General features: G+C 37.1%; 1 protein-coding gene and 1 non-coding gene across 13 annotated transcripts in view; both read left to right on the forward strand.

The window, feature by feature from the left end:
• Positions 1-10,964, forward strand: part of ATF1 (activating transcription factor 1) — a 58,189-nt gene extending 47,225 nt beyond the window's left edge. For 5 of the 12 annotated variants that reach the window (XM_069490982.1, XM_069490979.1, XM_069490983.1 and 2 more), the window contains 4 exons: positions 755-885; positions 4,150-4,332; positions 4,416-4,575; positions 9,422-10,964. In XM_069490982.1, coding sequence (XP_069347083.1) covers positions 840-885; positions 4,150-4,332; positions 4,416-4,575; positions 9,422-9,566 — 534 coding nt within the window. In that variant the 5' untranslated portion in view covers positions 755-839 and the 3' untranslated portion in view covers positions 9,567-10,964. Of the gene's footprint in view, positions 1-754; positions 886-4,126; positions 4,333-4,415; positions 4,576-9,421 lie in introns of all 12 variants that reach the window. The other 7 variants (XM_069490986.1, XM_069490985.1, XM_069490987.1 and 4 more) reach the window with 5 other exon arrangements.
• Positions 10,965-12,142: 1,178 nt separating this feature from the next.
• On the forward strand, positions 12,143-12,250 carry LOC138397688 (U6 spliceosomal RNA). Its single transcript, XR_011235819.1, has one exon. It is a non-coding gene; the product is annotated as a U6 spliceosomal RNA (small nuclear RNA).
• Positions 12,251-23,417: the final 11,167 nt, after the last annotated feature.

Genomic DNA, 23,417 nt, shown 5'->3' on the forward strand with positions numbered 1-23,417 from the left:
TACAAAACGATAGCAAGTAGAGCCAGGCACAGTGGCTCATGCCTATAATCCCAGCACTTTGGGAGGCTAAAGCAGGAGGATAACTTGAAGCCAGGAGTTTGAGACCAGCCTGGGTAATACAGTGAGACCCTGTCTCTACCAAAAAATGAAAAAAATTAGCCGGGTATGGTGGCCCAAACCTAGGAGGATAACTTGAGCCCAGGATTTCTAGGTTACAGGGAGCTATGATCAGGCCAGAGTGGGACCCTGCCTCTTAAAAAAAAAAAAAAAAAGTAATGGCAAATAATGTCATTGACTTCTATGTAATAAAAATAAAGTAATATACACGGGAATGGTATGATAAGTAACAGCTTGGATAAGGTTACTCTCTGGGGGAGCAGTGAAGAGGAAGGGATTGGTGGTGACATTTTAGTATATCTATAACTTGATTCCTGTTAAAAATATCTGAAGCAAATATGGCAAAATATTAGCATCTGTTTGTTTCTGGTAGGTGTTTTATCTTCTGCATTTTATACCTCTGTAAGTGCCTTTCCAGGCACTCTGAGTATATTACTGTGTCTTTTCAGGTAGTTAAAAACTAAAATGTAACCAGCCTAGAGCACATCATTATATTAATAGGTGCTAAATAAAAGGATTCCTTGACACAATAGTTTAGGTGTCTAGTAATTTTAACTTAAGATTGAAAAAGGGTTAGCAATTCCTTTTTGTAAAGTCATGCACATTACCAACATTAATAGAGTTCTTTTTTTTACAGAAAAATTTTTAAAGACCTATCTTCTGAAGATACACGGGGCAGAAAAGGAGACGGAGAAAACCCTGGAGTCTCTGCTGTCACTTCTATGTCCGTTCCGACTCCCATCTATCAGACTAGCAGTGGACAGTACAGTATGTATAAGAATCAGTTTCCACATGATAGACACGCAAAAACTGACTTTTCCATGGAAAGTGGCGTGTAGAAAGACTGTCATACTTTAACAGTGGTGATTATTAAAGGATAATATTTTGAGCCAGGAATAGTACATTATCTCATTTACTCTTTACAACAACTTTGTGAGATAGGCAGTTATCAATTAGGAGGGAACTAAGGTTTAGTGGATTAGATAATGTTCCTGAAGTCAGACCGCCTGTAAGTGATGGAGCCAGGATTCAAAATCAGGCTTGTCTGAATCTAGAGACATAATTTTACCCCAAACTACACTGTGTCTTACAAACTTCTCTTTTGGACACTAGCCAATTATATATCCATGACCTTAATTCTAGAGGAAATCACTATTTGGATTAGTTACATAATGAAAGGTAAAACATGAATGTTGAATTTTCAGTTGGAGGTTAAGGAAGTTTGATTCAGAAAGAGGATTCAGATGGCTGTGCAATGTAATTTAGAGCATGCCCGCCATAAATAATCAGGGACTGATCAACCTTAATAAATCATTAAATCTCTGTATCTGAAAGTATCGTTATAAAGATTGGTCAATACCTAGGACAAAATGAGCATCTGTTGGTGTATGGAATTCCATCTGGGGGCTAAAGTTACAAAGGAAGCAAATGTGGTCCTTGCCTTTTGAGAAGAAAGCTTATAGTCACAAGACAGAGTGACAGAAAATGAAATACCTACCCCAAACAGAAGTGCGTGTACTCCCACTAATGTGCAAGAGCAGTCGACAGAAGAGTAACTTATAGTTGTCTTAACACTTACATTTTTTTCTGAATAATTTAGTACATGAGCTCTATTGGTTTATTAAAATGATGTTCCACAAAACTAACAAGGTAATGAATTAATCCTCTTTATATTTTCAAGTTCAGTTTCTAGTTTTAATTCCAACATATTTTTATGAAAATTTTGAAACATACAATAAAATTGAATAAATGTACAACAGAGACACATACACATATGCCTATACATATTTTTTTCCAAACTTCTTTTCTTTGATGGTTTTTGGATTTGGAGTTAATGTTTATAAAGTCTTTGTTTGTTTGTTTGTGGAGACAGGCCAGGGAGGTGGGGGCTCGCCGCTATAAAGACTTTTCTGTCTCTGAGATTTTCCCAGTGTTTTCTTTTCTTTGTTTTTTGGAGACAGTCTTGCTCTGTTGTATAGGCTAGCGTGCAGTGGCGTGATCACAGCTCACTGCAACCTCCTCAAACTCCTCCTGGACTCAAGCGATCCTCCTGCCTCAGCCTCCCTAGTAGCTGAGGTTGCAGGAGTGTGACCCCATGCCTGGCTAATTTTTTAATTTTTTGTGGAGATGGGGTCTTGGTATGTGGCTCAGGCTGGTCTTGAAGTCCGATCCTCAAGTGATCCTCCTGCCTCGGCCTCCCAAAGTGCTGGGATTATAGGAATGAGCCACTGTGCCTGGCCTGAATTTTTTATATTTTGTTTAATTTTATATAATTTAAATAGACACATGGGGCTAATGGCTACTATATTGGACAGCACAGCTTTAGAATAAATGGAACCAGGTTAATGCACGTGTTAAACAAGAACAGGAAGATATGTTACAAAATTAAAGTAATTATGTATTATCACATATAGTTATCATATGCATCTACAGATATACATATTTTGATGTATATTACTTTATCAGACTGCAGGATTACAGGAAAAGATTGGGAAAGATATACACCAAAAATAATTATCTCAGGATATAGGGGTGGAGATTGTCCATGAAATAAACAGGGATAGATAGTGACTTTCACTTTTTCTTTTTTTTTTTTTAAGAGACAGAGTCTTATGCTATCACCCAGGCTGGAGTTCAGTGGTGCAATTATAGCTCACTGCAGCCTAGAAGTCCTAGGCTCGGGCAGTCATCCTACCTCAGCCTCCCAACTACCTAGGACCACACTTGGGCTAATTTTTAAAAAAATTTTTTAGAGAGAGGGTCTCACTGTGTTGCCCAGGCTGGTCTTGAACTCCTGGCCTCAAGCAGTCCTCCCACCTCAGCCTCCCAAAGTGCTGGGAGCCACAATGCCCAGCCAGGACTTTTTATTTTTTATATTTATATAAATAAGTGTATGTATATGTTTGTTGTGTGTTGCAGGAAGAAGATTGAAACTAATTGCTAATTTAACTTCAGAAAAAAATCTCTGCATCTAAAAATTTTTAATGAGTCTATTATTTTAAAGTCATATAAATTAAATCTGTCAGAATATTTGTGTGTAGCAGTTCAGGAGGGATAATTACAAACTCATGAGAAAAATTATATTCAATTAAAACACACACAGACGTGTATTTTGGCTTACTGGTAGCCAAAGAGTAAAAGGGAAAAAAAGGTTACATAATTATAATCTGAAAAGAGGATAGAGAAATGAAGCATTTGATTCTGAAGAGGATTTATTATGTGGGAACTGTATGATGCTGAAATGCTTTCTATTTGGTCACATCCTGTGGGCATTTCATTTAAGGGCTGAGTAGAAAGCATTAACACAAGTATAATTCAGTGAAAAGTGTTTGTGAGGAGCTATTCAGTGGCTTCCTGATGACCTAATTGGTGATTTTCACTAGGAAGTGAATGAACAGATTACATTTCTTTTTTTTTTTTTTTTTTTTTTTTTTTGAGACAGAGTCTCACTCTGTTGCCCAGGCTAGAGTGAGTGCCGTGGCGTCAGCCTAGCTCACAGCAACCTCAAACTCCTGAGCTCAAGCGATCCTCCTGTCTCAGCCTCCCGAGTAGCTGGGACTACAGGCATGCACCACCATGCCCGGCTAATTTTTTCTATATATATTTTTAGCTGTCCATATAATTTCTTTCTATTTTTAGTAGAGATGGGGTCTCGCTTTTGCTCAGGCTGGTCTCGAACTCCTGAGCTCAAACGATCCGCCCACCTCGGCCTCCCAGAGTGCTAGGATTACAGGCGTGAGCCACCGCGCCCGGCCTACATTTCTTAAATATCACTTAAGTAAATAACATGTAATACATTTCACAGTGGTACCCACTAGAAAGTGGAACTAAGAAACAGTATGAAGAAGACTTATTTTCTGTAAATAAATGCCATTTTATTTCCTTTACGTATAGTTCACCCAAAGTAGTCAACATTTATCAGAACTATATTCAGACCTGTTTTCATAAATAGACTTTATGGGTTTTTTGCCACCTCTTTGAATGCGTGTATTGAATAGCCTTACAATAGCTGTTTTCTCTCTTTGGTTAAAGTTGCCATTGCCCCAAATGGAGCCTTACAGTTGGCCAGTCCAGGCACAGATGGAGTACAGGGACTTCAGACATTAACCATGACAAATTCAAGCAATACTCAGCAAGGTACAACTATTCTCCAGTACGCGCAGACCTCTGACGGACAGCAAATACTTGTGCCCAGCAATCAAGTGGTAGTACAGAGTAAGTATGCTTCATTGTCTATACGAAGTGTCCCGAAGTCCTTTCAAAGATACTTATCAACTAACTCTTTTTTGACCATCCAGCTGCATCAGGAGATATGCAGACATACCAGATTCGTACCACACCTTCAGCTACTTCTCTGCCACAAACTGTGGTGATGACATCTTCTGTGACTCTTACGTCTCAGACAACTAAGACAGATGACCCCCAGTTGAAAAGAGAAATAAGGTTAATGAAAAACAGGTAGGTAGTAAAATCATACTGCCAGAATGGGTAATGTTTTTACAAATCTCAAAACATAACCCGGTGTTAACTGGAACTGCATACAGTTATGTGCCACATAATGAGCTTTCAGTCAGTGATGGAGCACATATACTACGGTGGTCCCGTAAGATTATAATGGAGCTGAAAAATGCCCATTGTAATGTTACAGTGCAACACATTCCTTACATATTCGTGGTGATGCTGGTGTAAACAGACCTACTGTGCTGCCAGTTATATGAAAGGATAGCACTTGCAATTATGTACAGTACATAATACTTGATAATAAATATATTACTGGCTTATGTATTTATTTTTTATTTTAGTTTTTTGAGACAGAATCTTGCTCTGTCGCCCTGGGTAGAGTGCAGTGGTGTCATCATAGCTCACTGCAACCTCCAATTCCTGGGCTCAAGCAATTCTCCTACCTCACAGAGGGTGCGAGGACAATTGGTTATTCATATATGAAAAAATACTATTTCTTCCTTATAACATACACAAAAATGATTCCAGATGGATTAAAAACTTAAATGGGAAGGTGAAATTTTAAAAATTTTAGGTAAAAATATATAATCTCATAGCCTCAGGTGTAGGGAGGGATTTCTTAAAGGGGACAATACACACAAAAAAAATTAAAATTAAAAGACTAATGAATATATAGCTTCACTAAAATGAATAACTTCTCATCAGAAGATAATATAAAGGGAGTGAAAATAGAAGCTTTAAACCTAGAAAAGATACTTGTAGCACACCTAACCAAAAGATTTTTCTGAAAAAATATAAAAGAATTCTATATAGAGATCAATAAGAAAAGTATGACCTAACAGAAAAAAAAGAAATTTGCAAAATATACAAACAGGCAGTTCTCAGAAACACAAGCAGTTAATCATATGAAAGCTTGCTCACCCTTTACTAGTAATCAAAGACATGAAAATTAATACCACACACCTAGATACCATTTATACCCACCCAATTGACAAAAATCCGGCCTCCCACCCAAGGTCTCATTCTGTTGCCTGGGCTAGAGTGCAGTGGTGTCATCCTAGCCCACTGCAACCTCAAACTTCTGGCCTCAAGCAATCCTCCCACCTCAGCCTTCCAAAGTACTAGGATTACAGGTGTCAGCCACCATGCCTGGCCCCCAGTTGGCAAAAATTTTAGTCTAACCGGGAGTTGGTGTGGATTTGGAACAGTGAAACTCATATACTGCTATGGGAGCATAAATCGGTACAACCATTTTGGAGATTGATTAGGCCTTATCCCGTACAGTTGGCCTGGAAACGCTGTTTTACTCTGTGTGTGACTGAGAGAGACTTTTGCAGAAAGTATGCATAAAAATGTTTATAGCAGCAACAATCAGGAAACTACCTAAAGATCCACTGATAACAGAAAAGGCACATATTGAACCTAAGCATAAGAATGGGGGGAAAAAAAGAATAAGTACATAAGTTGTGGCTGTATTTATATAATGCAATAGTGTTCATTTTAACTGAGTGAATGGATTACTTCAACATGAATAAATCTTATAAAAAGTTGAGTGAAGAAAGCAAGTTGCAACAGAATACATAAAGTATGATATTTTATAATTTTAGAAAATAAGCAAACTAAAATGATATGTAATTTAGGGTCATACACATACCTACTATATAAAAATAAAGGATTGAAGCTAGTAATTGCTTCTGGGCAAGAGGCAGGGGTGTGTACTCAGGGAGTGGCACAGAGGGCTGTCCAACAGTATGGATAATGTCCCTTACTAAGTTGGGTATTGGGTTTACATGTCATTTTATTATTATACTTAATAACTTACATCTATGCCACCTATAATTTTTTATGTCTGCTATATCATAATAATTTTTTTAAAACTACGATAATTTATAAGGAAATTTAGTAAGGTGTTTTGGCAGGTTCTCTAGAGAAACAGAATCAATGGGATATACATAGGTAGGTAGGTATCAAATAGATAAGAGGAGATATACTGTGGGAGTTTGCTCACAAGATTCTGGAAGCTGAGAAATCGCATGCTGTGCTGTCTGCCAGCTGGAGAACCAGGAAAGTCAGGGCTGTGATTCAGTCCCAGGCCAAAGGCAGGCAGGGTTGGGGCACAGGGGCCTGCTGGTGCAAGTCCCAAAGTCCACAGGCCAGAGAACCAGGAGCACTCACGTCCAGGGCAGGAAAAGAGAGATTTTTCCAGCTCAAGAAGAGAGAGAATTTGCCTTTCCTCTGCTTTTTTCTATTCAAGCCCTCAACAAATTGGATGACGCCATCTTCTTTACTTAGTCTCCTGATTCAAATATTAACCTTTTCCAGAAACTCACTCACAGACACACCCGAAATTTCATGTTTTACCAGCTATCTGGTCATCCCATAACCTGATCAAGTTGACACACAAAAAAACTATCAATAACCATCTTGAAAGTAGGAAGAAGTAATATTATAGTCATATTAATGACAAAAACATAAAATACTTGAGTAAATTTAATAAGAAAGGCATAAGATCCACATTTTTAAAAAATCTTAAGAGCTAAAATATTATCTGAAAAGAAAATATACTATGTTCTTAGATGGAGTTAATATAAAATGCCTATTCTTTCATATTTCACATGTAAGTTTGATATAACTCAAACCAAAATCTCTATAAATCTTTATGGAATTGGACAAAATAAGCTGAAAGTTTATATGGAAGAAATAATTATTCAAGAATGGTCAGAAATAGAAAGGTTACTTGTCTTATATTAGGCATTGAAAAATACACTAAAGCCATTTTAATCAGCAACAAGTATCTTGGTATCAGCAAAAGGACAGACAGTAACATTAGGAAACATTAGCAAAGAGGATAAAGAGCATATAAATAGCTTCTTATAGGCCAGGCGTGGTGGCTCATGCCTGTAATCCTAGCACTCTGAAAGGCTGAGGCGGGAGGATTGTTTGAGCTCAGGAGTTCGAGACCAGCCTGAGCAAGAGCGAGACCCCATCTCTACTAAAAATAGAAAGAAATTAGCTGGACAACTAAAAATATATAGAAAAAATTAGCCGGGCATGGTGGCGCATGCCTGTAGTCCCAGCTACTCAGGAGGCTGAGACAGGAGGATCCCTTGAGCTCAGGAGTTTGAGGTTGCTGCGAGCTGGGCTGACGCCACGGCACTCACTCTAGCCTGGGCAACAGAGTGAGACTCTGTCTCCAAAAAAAAAAAAAGAAAAAGAAATAGCTTCTTATGCTAGTGAAATACACTTGTAAAAAGATGGCTTATTTTATTAATGATGCTGACACAACTAACTACACATCTGGAAGAAAATGAAGTTGGACCCTTATTTCATACGATATATAAAAAAATTCCAGACAAATTAAACACTTAATTGTGAAAAATGAAACAATAAAAACCCTTAAAATAGGCCAGGCATGGTGGCTAATGCCTGTAATCATAGCACTCTGGGAGGCCAAGGCAGGAGGATCGCTTGAGGTCAGGAGTTTGAGACCGGCCTGAAGGAAGCAAGACCCCGCCTCTACCAAAAACAGAAAAAAAAGCCCAGTGTGGTGGCGCGCACTTATAGTCCCACCTATTCAGGAGGCTGAGGCAGGAGGATCACCTGAGCCGAGGACTTTGAGGTTGCTGTGAGCTATGATGATGCTACTGCACTCTAGCCGGGGCATCAAAGCGAAACTGTCTCAAAAAAAACCCAGAAACCACCCTTAAGATAAAATTTATAGAGAAATATATATAGTACATGACATTTTTATCTAAGGCAAGAAGAAAGGCTAAAATGCACTTCTTATAGTTTTTTAAAAATGTTATGGCACAAGACATAAAAATATCAGAAGTCAAATGGTAGATTTTAGAAAAGAATGTAAAAACAGATAAAGGATTGATATGTATAATGAACCTGATTCTTAGAAGTTACTAGAAAGACAGCCTAATTGAAAAATGGGCAAGGGTCTGAATAGGCAGTTTATAGAAGAACAGGTCCAAAATACCAATAAACTTTGGAAAAGATGCCCAGTCTCACTAGTAGGGAAATGAATTAACAATGAGATGTAACATGGAAAAAATTAAAAAGTGATAATACTGTCATGGTACATATAAGGAAAAGGGTACTTCACATATATTACTGAGGAACATATGAAGTTTTATGGTATCTATTCTTTGACCCAATAGTTCTACTTCTATATGACAAAAGATAGCATAAACAAACTTACCTGGGAAAAATATCTGCAACCTATATAAAGAGAAAGAATTACAGAATATGTACATACAGATATATATATATAAAGATTTATTTCTGTAAATTAATATAAAGGAGACCTAATGGAAGGAAAAATGGCCTGTAAACATGAAATTGTACCAAACTGTGTGCATAAACAAACTGTTATATTCATATAACGGAATATGCCCCAAAATGTAAAGGAACAAAACCACCAGCAGCAAAATGTATGACCCTCAAAAATATGCTGAGTGAAACAATAGTAGACACGAGTACATACTATATGACACTGTTATATGAAGTTCTAGAATAAAAAACTAATCTATGGTGACAAAAATCAGAACAATAGTTGCTTAGAAGAAGACTGACCAGGAGGGGCATGAGAGAACTTTCTGGGGCAGTAGAAATGTTCTATATTTTGATAGAGGTGTGGGTTATATAGGTATATGCATTTGCCAAAACTGACTGAATTCTACACTTAAGATACATGTATTCGCTGTATGTAGATGATACCTTAAATTTTAAAATGGGGGGGGGGGAGGAGATAACCAGAGAAAATTACTGAAGTACATTTACCAATTAAAGAATGTGAAGTTTTTTCTAACATTGCTTTTTTAATGCTTGTATTTAGAGAGGCCGCTCGAGAATGTCGCAGAAAAAAGAAAGAATATGTGAAATGCCTGGAAAATCGAGTTGCAGTCCTGGAAAATCAAAATAAGACTCTAATAGAAGAGTTAAAAACTTTGAAGGATCTTTATTCCCATAAAAGTGTTTGATTCTTAACAAAGAAAGTATTTTTGTGGACTTGCCTAAAAATTATATTTGATTTTTTAGTGGAGTTTTATAAAGTAAAAGGTCAAAAGTCAAGCTTTTTATTTAGGCTTTTGCAACTCAAATATCTTTGCAAGATATCTGGTGACAGAGCGTAAAGTGGAAAGTGACCTCAAGGAAGCTACGGGCATAACTGGAAGCTTTGTAAAAATGAAACATACTCAAGAAGCAAGAAATGAACTTTCAGCAATTTGAATTTTCTAAGTAACAATAGTTGTCAGTCCAAAAATGGCAGATAAAGATGAGATTTGGTAAATTGGATTTTTAGAAGTAAATCAGTTTACCCTATAGGTTTGCATTTCTTACTGTTTTTCTGAAATTTACCTTTTTCAGTTTGTGTGTGTGTGTGTGTGTGTATTTTATTTCTGCCAATAAATTCTAAATTACAAATGTAAAAGAAAACCTAACACATTACTAAATATATAAATCATGTATTCTGATTACATACACTTATTCTATTGTCAAGTCTTTTAAATGGGTTTTTAAAAGTTTGTTTGTTGGACTTGAAAGGGTTTTTGAGACTGGGTTATTTTTGAGGTCTTGTCCTAAAAGGCATCTAAGGTACATGAATGGAATATGGTGATTTTTGTAACATTTGTTATTAGAATGGAAAGATAACTGTTTAAAAGTTTGATACTTTTAAATAGTTTGTTTTTTGGTTACTCTGGTAATGGTGATTTTCTACAAATATATAATAAATTGTTTTTTGATTCTATATTCTGTATGCAGTTGAATATCTATTACTTATTCTGTTGTGCTTTAATAGAATGGAATGTTTACAGGCCCTTAAAATATTATTTTTTAAAAAACTTTCTGAAGATGCATACCAAAGTTTTTCCAAGAAGATTTTATAATCAATTTAATCTAAGGTTTATCAGATTCTAAAATAGTATAGTTATAAAGGCAATTTTATGTTAGAGACTATTTTGTAATGTAGTGCATGGTACCTTTCTAAGAACAGTGACTGCCAATATATTTTTATAGCTAATCTTTATAAATTCTAACGTTGAGTTTTTAATGATTATTTTAAATGTTTATATAGTTTGTTTGGTAAAAAATGTTTTTGCATTGCAAAGTATCATTTTTATATTGCTGGAAGTAAAGTTTTCAGATTGGCTTATATTTGAATTGTAAATTTTGTATACAGTTTAAAGTTCAAAAATGCTATCAGTACACCAGTGTTTAACCTCTGTATTCCAATTTGTATACACTTTGAAATTGTACTGCAAAAATATTGTGTGCTTCTTACACAGTATGTATCATATTGTCTATGAAATTAAAAAACATTTGATAAAATTAAGTTTGTTAAATGTACAATGTAATGCTTGATATATGAATGACAAGCTTGCTGATAGCCAATTTGTTAATTATACTAACTGTAGTGCATTTCTAGTTTTAAAATGAGGATAAATTTATAATTCTGGTCTACACAACCTACTTACTTTAAAGGGGGATATATTTACATGTTTTGATTCTATCAGAACCAATTATAATAAACTCAGATAGCTAAATTTTCTGTTCTGTGTTTAAGGCATGGTTAAGGAGCCTGTTATGTATTAATAGAAATCTTTACCTAACTGATAAATTTGTAATTGACCCTCCTGATGAAGTTTTTCATTAAAAGGGTCTTTTAAAATGAAAAGAAAAAAGTTTGCTCATGACGGGTCTTATATCACTATCTTGTGTAAAGCCAGAAGCTCAAACGGGTAGCCCATTAGGCCTAAAGAATAGGAGGAGGAATGGGGTCACGGGGTTAAGTCAAAAGAGGGTGTTTGTTTGTTTTGTTTTGGAGTCAGAGTCTCACTTTGTTTCCCAGGCTAGAGTGCAGTGGTGTGATTGTAGCTCACTGCAACCTCAAATTTCTGGGCTCAAGTGCTCCTCCTACCTCGGCCTCCTGAATAGCGAGGACTAAAGGCATGTGCCACCATGCCTGGCTAACTTTTTAAATTTTTTGTAGAGATAGGGTCTTACTGTGTTGCCCAGGTTAGTCTCAAACTCCTAGCCCAAAGCAATCCTCCTGCCTTGGCCTCCCAAAGTACTTGGATTACAGGTGTGAGCCACCAGCCCAAAAGAGTGTTTTAACAGATTAATATATTGGGTAGATGTTATGCTTGGCTACAACAGAGGTAGTCTAACCCTTAGTGCCTCAACAACTAGACATCTGTGAGTATTTGTAAGCTCTCTGGTGCCTGCAGACTTCCGTGTAGGGCCTTGCTCACTGGACCAAGTTATTTAATCTAGCTATATGTAACAGGCATGAGCAAGCCACTGATGGTTCCATAAATGGAAACTATTTTCCTGGATGTTTCTCTAATTTGCATCCAACATGGGGCTTATCAAAAAAAATTTTTTTTGTTTAAGACAAGGTCCCACTCTTGCCCAGGCCAGAGTACAGTGGTGTCATAGCTCACTGCAACCTCAAACTCCTGGGCTCAAGTGATCCTTCTGTCTCAGCCTCCTGACTAGCTGGAACTACAGGCATGTCTCACCACGCCCAGCTAATTTTTAAAACTTTTTTGTAGTGCTCGCTTCGGCAGCACATATACTAAAAATTGGAATGATACAGAGAAGACTAGCATGGCCCCTGTGCACGGATGACACACAAATTCGTGAAGCGTTCCAATTTTTTTTATATATAATAAAAAAATAAAAAATAAATAAATAAATTTTTTTTTGTGGAAGATGAGGTCTTGCTCTGTTGCCCATAGCAAGAACTGGCTTTGGCAGGGCACGGTGGCTCACGCCTGTAATCCTAGCACTGTGGGAGGCTGAGGCGGGTGGATCGTTTGAGCTCAGGAGTTCGAGACCAGCCTGAGCAAGAGTGAGACCCTATCTCTACTAAAAAAATAGAAAGAAATGATCTGGACAACTAAAAATATATAGAAAAAATTAGCCAGGCATAGTGGTGCATGCCTGTAGTCCCAGCTACTTGGGAGGCTGAGGCAGGAGGATCACTTGAGCCCGGAAGTTTGAGGTTGCTGTGAGCTAGGCTGACGCCACGGCACCTTAGCCTGGGCAACAGAGCAAGACTCTGTCTCCAAAAAAAAAAAAAAGAAATGGCTTCAACCAATCCTCCCGCTCGCCTTGGCTTCCCGAAGTGCTAGGATTATAGGCGTGAGATACTGTACCCAGCCTATAGCTTATCAAAATTTTAAGAAGATTAAAGTCCAAACATGAAATTATAATTAAAAAACGCAATTGACCATTGAAGTATTTCCTTATCTCAACTTACTATTTTACCTAATAAATTTATTATCATTTATTCATTTATGTTATATAGATGGAAATAGATTATTGCCCACAAACCCATCTAGTACATATCAGATATCCCTTTAATTTTATTGAACAGCATGAAGAATGGGCATTTCTTGGAGCTTTGGAAATCTTACTATATTTGTTTATATTCATTCAGCCATTATATTGTAGTTACTAGGTTAAACCTGTATTTTTCTCCAGTTAAAATACATAGACAAAGGCAAGATATAAAAATATGTATTATGGCTTGTAATGAAATAATGTTGTTATAATGGCAGTTCAAATTCAGTTTAAATGCCAAGCATTAACTAGGAAGAGAGTGGTGAACAAGGCAGTGTTCCAGCTCTTGTGGAACTTAGATCTTTTTTTTTTTTTTTTTTGAGACGGAGTCTCACTCTGTTGCCTGGGCTAGAGTACCTTGGCGTTAGCCCCGCTCACAGCAACCTCAAACTCCTGGGCTCAAGCGATCCTACTGCCTCAGCCTCCCGAGTAGCTAGGACTATAGGCATGCACCACCATGTCCAGCTAATTTTTTTCTATATATTTTTAGTTGTCCAGCTAATTTCTTTTCTTTTTTTTTTTTTTCCCCCCCAGTAGAGACGGGGTCTTGCTCTTGCTCAGGCTGGTCTCGAACTCCTGAGCTCAAACGATCTGCCAGCCTCGGCCTCCCAGAGTGCTAGGATTACAGGCGTGAGCCACCGCACCTGGCCTGGAACTTAGATCTTAATGTCATACTTGAAGTTGGTACTTGCCTAAGTTTATATGAACATTAATAACTAGGGATCTAAGATTTAAACCCAATCCCTAGCCACCTAACCTAATAGTCTCCGCTTCTATACCCTCAATGCAAACCTTTATTAAACTCTAGGAGGAGACTTTCTCTTGTGCTCTTCTGTATCTCCACAGTCTAGGACTGTATCCCGTGGTCTAGAGGTACAAGTCCACAGTCTAGTCTGGTTCACAGAAGTGCTGCATAATACAATGCTTCTCTACTTAGAATGGGGTTACATCCCAATAAACTCATCGTAAGTTGAAAGTATCGTTAAGTTGAAAATGCATTCGGTACCCCTCACCTACTGAACCATCATAGCTTAGCCTAGCCTACCTTAAACACATCAGAACACTTACATTAGTCTACAAGTGGGCAAACTCATCTGGCAACTTGGTACACTGCAGAGTGTCATGGGTGACTGGGAGCTGCGGCTGCCACTGCCCAGCGTCACAAGAGGGTATTATACTACATACCACTAGCCCAGGGAAAGATCAAAATTCAAAATCCAGAATATAGTTTCCACTGAATGCGTATCACTTTTGCACCATCATAACGTCAAAAAAATTATATGTCAAACCATTGTTAAGTTGGAGACTGTATTTGTTAAACGAATGAAGGTCTGAGTTCAAACTCACTAAGATATGGAGAGGTTTGATACTTTTCCCAAGGAACACAGTAAATAACAAAACTAGTGTTCAGACCTAGGTCTAATCAACTCAGAGTTGTGGTGGTGAAGAGTCTGAAAAGCCCTATTCCATTGTATCTTATGCACCTATTATTGAAAGATTTCAACAGTTCTATTTAAAAGTGTCCACTCAGCCGAGCACGGTGGCTCATGCCTGTAATCCTAGCACTCTGGGAGGCCAAGGCGGGTGGATTGTTTGAGCTCAGGAGTTCAAGACCAGCCTGAGCAAGAGCGAGACCCCGTCTCTGCTGAAAAAATAGACAGAAATTATATGGACATCTAAAAATATATATAGAAAAAATTAGCCAGGCATGGTGGCGCATGCCTCTAGTCCCAGCTACTCGGGAGGCTAAGGCAGGAGGATTGCTTGAGCCCAGGAGTTTGAGGTTGCTGTGAGCTAGGCTGATGCCACAGCACTCTAGCCTGGACAACAGAGTGAGACTCCGTCTCAAAAAAAAAAAAAAAGTGTCTACTAGATGGCAACCCTCCATTTTAAATCAGTTTTATAAATTTTTAAAAATATACAAAAATGTATGCATTTATGTTATAAAAGCATAAATTTATGTATTTATAAATATAAGTTGTACAGAAAACTACACAAATTGTACACTCACCATCCAGAGAAAAAAGTTAATATTTTATGTTTACTACAGATCACTTTCTGAAGGAAAAAAATGCACAGATAGATGAAGTCTCCACATTTCTTTCCCTAGTCACATTTCCTTCCCTTCATCATTAACTATCATTAATTTAGTGTGGATCCAGTCCATTTTTTATATTTACTATATGTATCCATAAATAATGTATGTTGGATTGTGATATGTTTTTTACAAGTTCATAAATGGTACCTTAACATTGTACCATTCTGTGGATGAAAGGTCAAGTAGACCACAGAAATCTTAGGATTTTAGTTATGGTAACTTAATAATTCATTTTGGAAAAATATGAACATCAAAGCATTTTTTCCCAACCAACAACTATTAGAATTCAATACCACATCTGGAAAAAATGCTTGTCACTTTTTTTAAAATTCAGAAAACATTACGTGAATAATACTTAGGCTAAGTTTACAAAACACTAAACAAAAAACTGCCTTAGACTTTCTATCGAGGAATTTTTTTTCTTATCTTACTCATTCAGTCAGTAACATCCACAGTAAGGAATTTTAAAAAAGGAAAGAGAGAAAGACCACATCTTTTCTTTGTCCATTGCCTGTTGCAGTCAGATATATATAATTAAATACTATATCTATGGATAACTATGTACAAAGCATTGTGCTAGGTGAAAGATACCAAGTAAATATGAACCATGGTCTTTCACGAGCTCAAAGTCTACTTGGGGAGGTGACAAAAAGATAAAACAGCCGTCTACTTTTTACTTTATCATTGTATACAGTAAAACACGTAGAATTCTGCACCCAGTAAAAACACTCATCTATCCAAAAGAAAACAAGAAAGGAGAAAAAAGTAACAGGTGGGACAAACAGCCCAAATAAGATGATAGAAATAAATCTATACATTTCAGTAATCATAGTAAATGTAAATGGACTGGGCATTTTAGTTAAATGACGAAGACTATCAGGTTGAATTAGGAAATAAAATACAACTATTGTTTATAAGAGGTAAATCTAAAATATAAGGAAATAGCAAGGTAGAAGACTTGGTACTTCAAATAAAAGCATGAAAAAAGGTATACCATTCAAATACTGGTCAAAAGAAAGCATAACTATATTGAACAAAATAGACTTTATAGCAAAAATCATTCTTGAGACAAACACAGTCACTATAAAATGATAAAAGATTTAATTAACCTGGAAGACAAAACCTATCTAAACTTGCATGTACCTAACACAGGGTCAGGATGTTAAGCAAAATGCAGAAAGATAATGAGAAATGAAGAAAAATTCACAATTTTAATAGATTTTAAACACAGCTCTCTCATGATCAATACAAAAAGCAGGAAAATAATCAGTAAAGATATAGATTTCAACAATTAACAAACCTGACATAATAGTGAATTTCATCAACTGTAAGCCACTATCAACTGTAAGGCACACTATTATTTCAAATACCACTAAGAAAGAAAAACCACTGCTAGGTAAACTATGACATGTCATCGTGCTAAGATGTGTCCTGATTTCAGAGATGTTTAAATGTGAAAAATATGCATCTACAATCAGTGAAATCTGAGGTAGAATATGCTATGCAGCTTCAGATAGTTCTTTTCAAACACGTGAGTGCTTGTGAAAATAGACCACATGATGAATAAAGTCAATGATAAAGTCTCAACAAATTTCCAAAGGGTCGATTTCATAATTTCATATAGACCATGTTTCACTAATGTATATATATTTATCCTTTTAGCAAAACCATACTTAGTGTAAGTTCTTTGTTTTTGGTTTTTTCAAAATTCTTCTGGCTACTCTAGTTCCTTTGCCTTTCCATATAAATTTTAGAATCATCTTGTATACGTCTACAGAAACAGCCTGCTGGGATTTTAATTGGGATTACTTTTTTTTTTTTTTTTGAGACAGCATCTCCCTCTGTCACTCTGGGTAGAGTGCAGTGGTTTCATCCTAGCTCACTGCAACCTCAAACTCCTGAGCTCAAGCAATCCTCTTGCCTCAGCCTCCCGGGTAGCTGGGACGACATACGCACGCCACCATGCCCAGCTTGTTTTTTTCTTTGTTTTTTGGTTTTTTTTTTTTTGTAGAGACGGGTTCTGGCTTTTGCTTAGGCTGGTCTCAAATTCCTGACCTCAGAAAATCCTCCCGCCTCAGCCTCCCAGAGTGCTAGATTACAGGTGTAAACCACTGCACCCAGCCTGGGATTACTTTAAAACACTGACTGCCACACTAGAAAAAAAAAAAGTTTTTCCTTGCGGCCATGGTGTTTTATTACGAAAATAGAATAAAAACTTGGAAAACAAAATGATCCCTTCTAATGAAAAATTTGTTATTTTTTATTGTTTTCTGTGTGTGTGTTATATGCAATTAAATTGTCAATATTAATTGTAACAATAAGAACATCAACAAGTAAGATTTTCATGAACCAACTGTAGGGTTTTGCCCAGGGGGCCATCCATCACGTAACATGTATGCCACAGCATGGCAGCGTGAGTTGTCTGCACACCACGTGGCTCCCATGGTAAAGAGATATGTGAGTTACATATGCTTAATGAAGCCCCAGGCTCAAAAATAGCACGAGTTAACTACAACTCACATGGCAGTTAATGTATTAAACCTATGTCTGTATCAATTAATTTGGGAAGAACTGACATCTTAACAATATTAAGCCTTTCAATCCATGAACACGATATATCTCTCCATTTATCCCTAGGTCTTTGATTTTTTTCCATCAGTATTTGTAGTTTTTGGCATACAGACCCTGCACGTATCTTGTTAAGATTTCTACCTACTTACTACTTCTTTTTTTTCTTCTTCTTTTTTTTTTTTTTTAGCTATTATAAATGGTAATGTTTGTTTAAATATCAGTTACCAGTTGTTCCTCGCTAGTATACGGAAAGAGGCCTTGTGTCAGGTGACCCTACCAAATTTCCTTATTAGTTCTAGAGCTTTTTGGTAGATTTTTTTTGTTTGTTTTCTATACAGGTGTCATCTGTGAATGGAGACAGTTCTCCCTCTCTCACTCTGCATGCCATTAATTTATCTTGCTTTATTGCACTAGCTAGGATTTCCAGTACAAGTGTTAAATAGCATTGGTTAGAGTGGATTTTCTTAATTTGTTCCCAGTCTTGGGGGAAGAACACTCAGTTTTAAACCTGTGGTATGATATTAGCTGTAGAGTTTTTTTTTTTTTTTTTGTAGAATCTTTTTTCAGTTTAAAGGAGTTTCCTTATAGCAACAAGCTGAATGGGAAAAAAGAAAATTAAAAAAATAAATAAAAAAATAAAGGAGTTTCCTTCTATTCCTAGTTCATGAGAATTTTTATCAAGGACAGATGCTGAATTTCATCAAATGCTTTTTCTGTACCCATTCATATGATCATGTGACTTTTCTTCTTTAGTCTGTATAGGGGGGCACTTTAATTTATTTTCTACTTTTAATTCTTATTTTTTATAGAGACAGAGTCTCTATGTTGCCCAGGCTGGTCTTGAACTCTTGGCCTCAATCTTCCCATCTCCGACTCTCAAACTGCTAGGATTACAGGTATAAGCCACTGCACCACCTGTTAATTTGTGTTCTAATGTTGAACCAGTCTTATATTCTCGGGATAACCACCACTTGGTCATGATATATATTCCTTTTTATATAATACTGGACTTGATCTGCTAATATTTTATTGAATAATTTTATGTCTCTGTTCATAAAGGATATTTTTCTGCAGTCTTCTGTTCTTGTAATGTCTTTGATTTTTGGAATCAGCGTAATGCTTGCTTTATTTAATGAGTTGCTATTCAAGAGTAATTCATAGCTGAAGTGTGATAATGATATTGTGATTATATTTTAAAAGACTTTATGTTTTTGAAATAAATAATAAAATATAATTCTTGGAATTTGCTTCAAAATAATTTGGGAAGTTGGGGAAAGTAGATGGAGATATAAATGTAGCAAGACTAGCTGTGAGATGATAATTGTCAAAGCTGGGTGACAGGTATATGTGGTTTATGATTTTGTCTATTTTTGTATATATTTGACATTTTCCACACAAAAAAGTTTAAAAACTAAATGGTGCTGGAACTATTAGTCATTCATATAGGAAAATAAGAAAATTGTATCCCTATCTTACACCATATACAAAAATCAATTCCAGGTGGCTAGAAGACTTCACTATGAAAGACAAAAACTGTAATACCTTCAGAAGATAATGCAAGGAATAGCTTTATGACCTTGACTTAGGGAAGTATTTCTCGAACAAGTCACACAAAGTACAAAGACTAAGGGAAAGGCTGCTAGATTCAATTACGTTAAAATTAAGAATTTCTCTTCATCAGAGGACACCATACAGAAAGTGAAAAACTAAGTCACAGAGTAAGAGATATTTATGACACAAAAAACTGGCAAAGGATTTGTAGGAAAACAGCCTGTTGAATGGCAAGGGTGATGCTATCTAGCTTGCAGTTAAACTGCCATGACAACGTCACCAAGGTGTTCTGCAGCAGGTCTTTAAACAATGCCTGTAGCATGGATAACCCCTCATCAGAATGTTTATCTAACCTTCCCAGTGGCCACAGAGTTTTGCAAGACGCAAGACGGTCTGAGACATGACCAGCTACATATGTTTTACTGACAAAAGCTTGCTATATAAAGGATACTTCTATTTGTAAGTCCCTATTAAATGTTTCTGAGAAATTGGCTTTGTCAGCCTCTTTCTTTGGCCTCTCAGGTCCCTTGGCCTTTGGGGTACCTTTGCATATACCTGCCCACCACAGGAGGATTATTCAGAACTATAAAGAACTCCTACGATGCAGTACGTAAGCCTCATGATGGCAAGGATCTTGGTCTGTTTTGTGTTCCATTATATCATAAGCTCTTAAAACAGTATCTGGCACGGAGATGGCAGAAAATGAAATCAATAAGATGAAACTGAATAAGTAAAAGACATAAATTGGTACTCCACATGAGATAATCAATGACTGTCCCCTAAATACATGAAGATACTCAAATACTCCAGCTCATTCTAAATCAGAAAAATACAAACTAAAACCACAAGTTCCCAATTCATACTCACAAGATGGATAAAAATTAAAAAGTACTGGTAAAGACATGAGCAATGGGAACATTCAAGTGTTGCTAATTGGGGAGCATACTGGTACATTCTGGAAAACAACTTGGTGTTATTTAGAGAAGATGATGGTCACTCTGTGACATGATATGGTATTCTTGAAGACTCTGCGATCCTACCCCTGGCATATAGTCCAGAGAAACTGGTGCTTATATGAATAGCGTTAGTTGTAATAGCAAAAAAGTGGAAAAATCCAAATGTCCATCAATAATAGATTCTAGATTCCAAAGTAGATAAATACCCCGTGGCATATTCACATCATTTATATGGTAGAAATAAATGAACTGTAGTTAGAGATGACCACAGAAATGAATGTCAAGAACCTAATACTAAATTAAAAAAAAAAACTAGCTGCAAAAGAAAATTTATTGTATAATTCAATTTATATAAAGCTCATGTGAAGCTTAATTTTAAGTGTCAGCTTGACTGGACTAAAGGATGTCCAGACAGCTGGTAAACACTATTTCTGGGAGTGTCTATGAGGTGATTCTGTAAGAGATTGGCATTTGAATCAGACTGAATAAATTAGATCTATCCTCACCATTGTCTTTGGGCATCATCCAATCTGTTGAGGGCTCTACTAGAACAAAAAGGTAGAAGAGCAAATTCTCTTTTTTCTTGAGTTGGGACATCCATCTTCTCCTGTCCTCTGCCATCAGTGCTCCTGGTTCTCAGGCCTTCAGACTCAGCATGAATTACACCACCAGCTTTCTTGGCTGTCCAGCTTGCAGACCGTGAGACTTCTCAGCCTCCGTAACTGCATAAGCCAATTCCTATAATCCACCCATCCATCTGTATTTCCTATCAGTTCTGTTTCTCTGGAGAGCCCGACTAATACAGTTAAAAAACATGCAAAACTAAAAAATACATTGTTTAGAGCAGCACTGTCCAATAGAACTCTCTGCAATGATGGAAATATTCTATAACTATGCTGTCCAGTATGCTAACAAGTGACATGGGGCTATTGAGCACTTAAAATATGGCTAATGTGAAGGAGGAACTGATTTTTTATTTAATTTAAATTTAAACTTAAGTTGTCATATGTGGCTAGTGGCTACCGTACTATCCAACCAGGTTTATAGAGAGAATCAATGAAACAATAAATATAAAATCCAGAATATTGGTTACTTCTGAGGGAAAAAGAAAAAGATAGAATGAGGGAGGGATACACAGGAGATTTCAAAAGCAATGATGTCGTTGTTTTTCTTAAATGGATATTCTCATACTGTTATTCTTTAAGTGTATGTGTATTTTTATATATACCCTTTTTTATGTATTAAACATTTAATAAAGCAAAAATAGTGAATGGGGTGGTGGATACATGGATGTTTGTATTATTTTAACTCTACATAATAAAATTTATTTAAATATTAAAAAAAAATTTTAGCCCTCTGACATGCCCCAAGTGGATGAGGGGACAACTAGGAAGATAAAACCTCTCCCTACACCAGACCCAGACACTCCTGCCCCAATACACCCGCTCCATCAACCCCAGGTCCCAGGCCCTGGCAGTGACGTCCTCAGCCTCCAGAACCACAGCTCCTAAGCTTTCACTGGGAAAGGTGAGGTAAGAAGATATTTTCTTTGGAGACTCACTTAATTATATCTAAAAATGTTTAATGGGATGGAGGAAGTAAAGAGAGATTCTTTTCACAACAAGGGCTCTTTCTCTGAGAAGAGAAATAAAGTCCTGCTCCTGTTCTTAAAAACAAACAAAACCCAACAAAATTAAAAAAAAAACAAAAAACACCCAAGGGAATAAAAGGTGAGGAAATGGAAAGTAGAAACTGTATACAACTTTTCTGGTGAAATTTTGCTATAGAGGGAAGCAGGGGATGTGGAGGCAGTTGAAGATTTTTCAAAGGTGGGAGAGACCAGATGTATTATCTGTGGCTGGATAACAAATTATCCCAAAACTTAATAGCTTAAAACAACAATCTCACAACAACAATTTCTGCGGGTCAGGAATCTTGAGTGTAGCTTAGCTAGGTACCTCTGGCTTAAGGTCTCTCGTGAGTTTGCAGTTAGGGTGTCAGCCAGAACTGTGGTCTCATCTGAGGATTTGCCAGGGGAAGAAGTGTTTCTAAGCTCACTCATGTGGCGTTGCCTGATTCAGTTCATCATGACTGTTTAAGGACTTCCATTCCTCCTTAGCCCCTACCTGAGGCCTCTCCACAGGGCCACAGGGCAGCTCATAGCAGGGCAGCCAGCTTACCCCAGAGCTACAGGGCTGGAGCGAGCACTCAAGACAGAAGTCATAATCTTTTTATAACCTAGCCTTGGAAGCCGTAGCCTATCACTTCTGCAACTTTCCATTTGCTAGAAGTCACTGAATCCAGCCAACACTAAAAAGGAGGGGACCACACCAGGGTTTGAATACCAGGAGATGGCGTCCATTGGAGGCCATTTTGGAAGCTGCTTACCACACCAGAGGGGGATTTGCTGATGGGAGGCATCCCACACATAGAAGAAATGACAACGCAGGAGAAAAGAGTGAAAACCTAGAAAAGGCAGAGGAAATCTAGGCAGAGGACCTCTGCAGCTATTGGTCTGCTACCTTTTTCACTGCCATTTCATGACTTGGCTGCACACACTTGTTTCATGAGTCTCTTGAACCCCTATTATCTGTCATAGCAAGACTCATCATCTTGCTCTGCTTAGAAAGCTATACACAGTATAATCATTCTTGCTCTGCTTAGAAAGCTATACACAGTGTAATCACCTCCCAACACGCATAGAAACATACACCTCCTAACTGTTTCTCCCCTTCCCAATATCACTTTTCACTAAAATGTTTGGGGAACAGGGAATTTGTTTGTTGTCAGCCCCTAGAAGTCAGTTTATGTTGCAACTTGCTTCTCCAATATTTCCTACTTACCACCCATTGATTTCAGCTCAGCCCTAGGCCTCAGCTCCCTTTCCCAAATGTTGCCACTTGTAAGCCCCCAATGCTCCTTTTCTTTAATACTGGCAACCACGTCAGCCTCAGAAGGATGATATGAGCAAGGCAGCTGTCCTTTTATTGACCGCTACTTTAATTTTATACCATGTGACCAACTTCCCAGACTACCACAGCCCACACTGTTCCCTCGTTACTGAAGGTGTGGAGTCAACAAAGGCAAAGTTCAGCACAGCACTACACAGGAGTAATAAAGCAATTTAAAACCAAATATTAGACATCATGCTTAAAAACTCTGGCTTATGTTAAAGAAAAATTATTCAGTGATACTTGTCAAACACGGTAAGGCAGACTTTATTCAGGACCATCATGATAAATATAGGGACCGCAGTGTTAAGATTTTGCAGTGGGGAGAGAGACTGGGCTCAACTCCAAATTCGG

This window comes from Eulemur rufifrons, chromosome 16 (assembly GCF_041146395.1).
Source record: "Eulemur rufifrons isolate Redbay chromosome 16, OSU_ERuf_1, whole genome shotgun sequence".
NCBI lineage: Eukaryota > Metazoa > Chordata > Mammalia > Primates > Lemuridae > Eulemur > Eulemur rufifrons.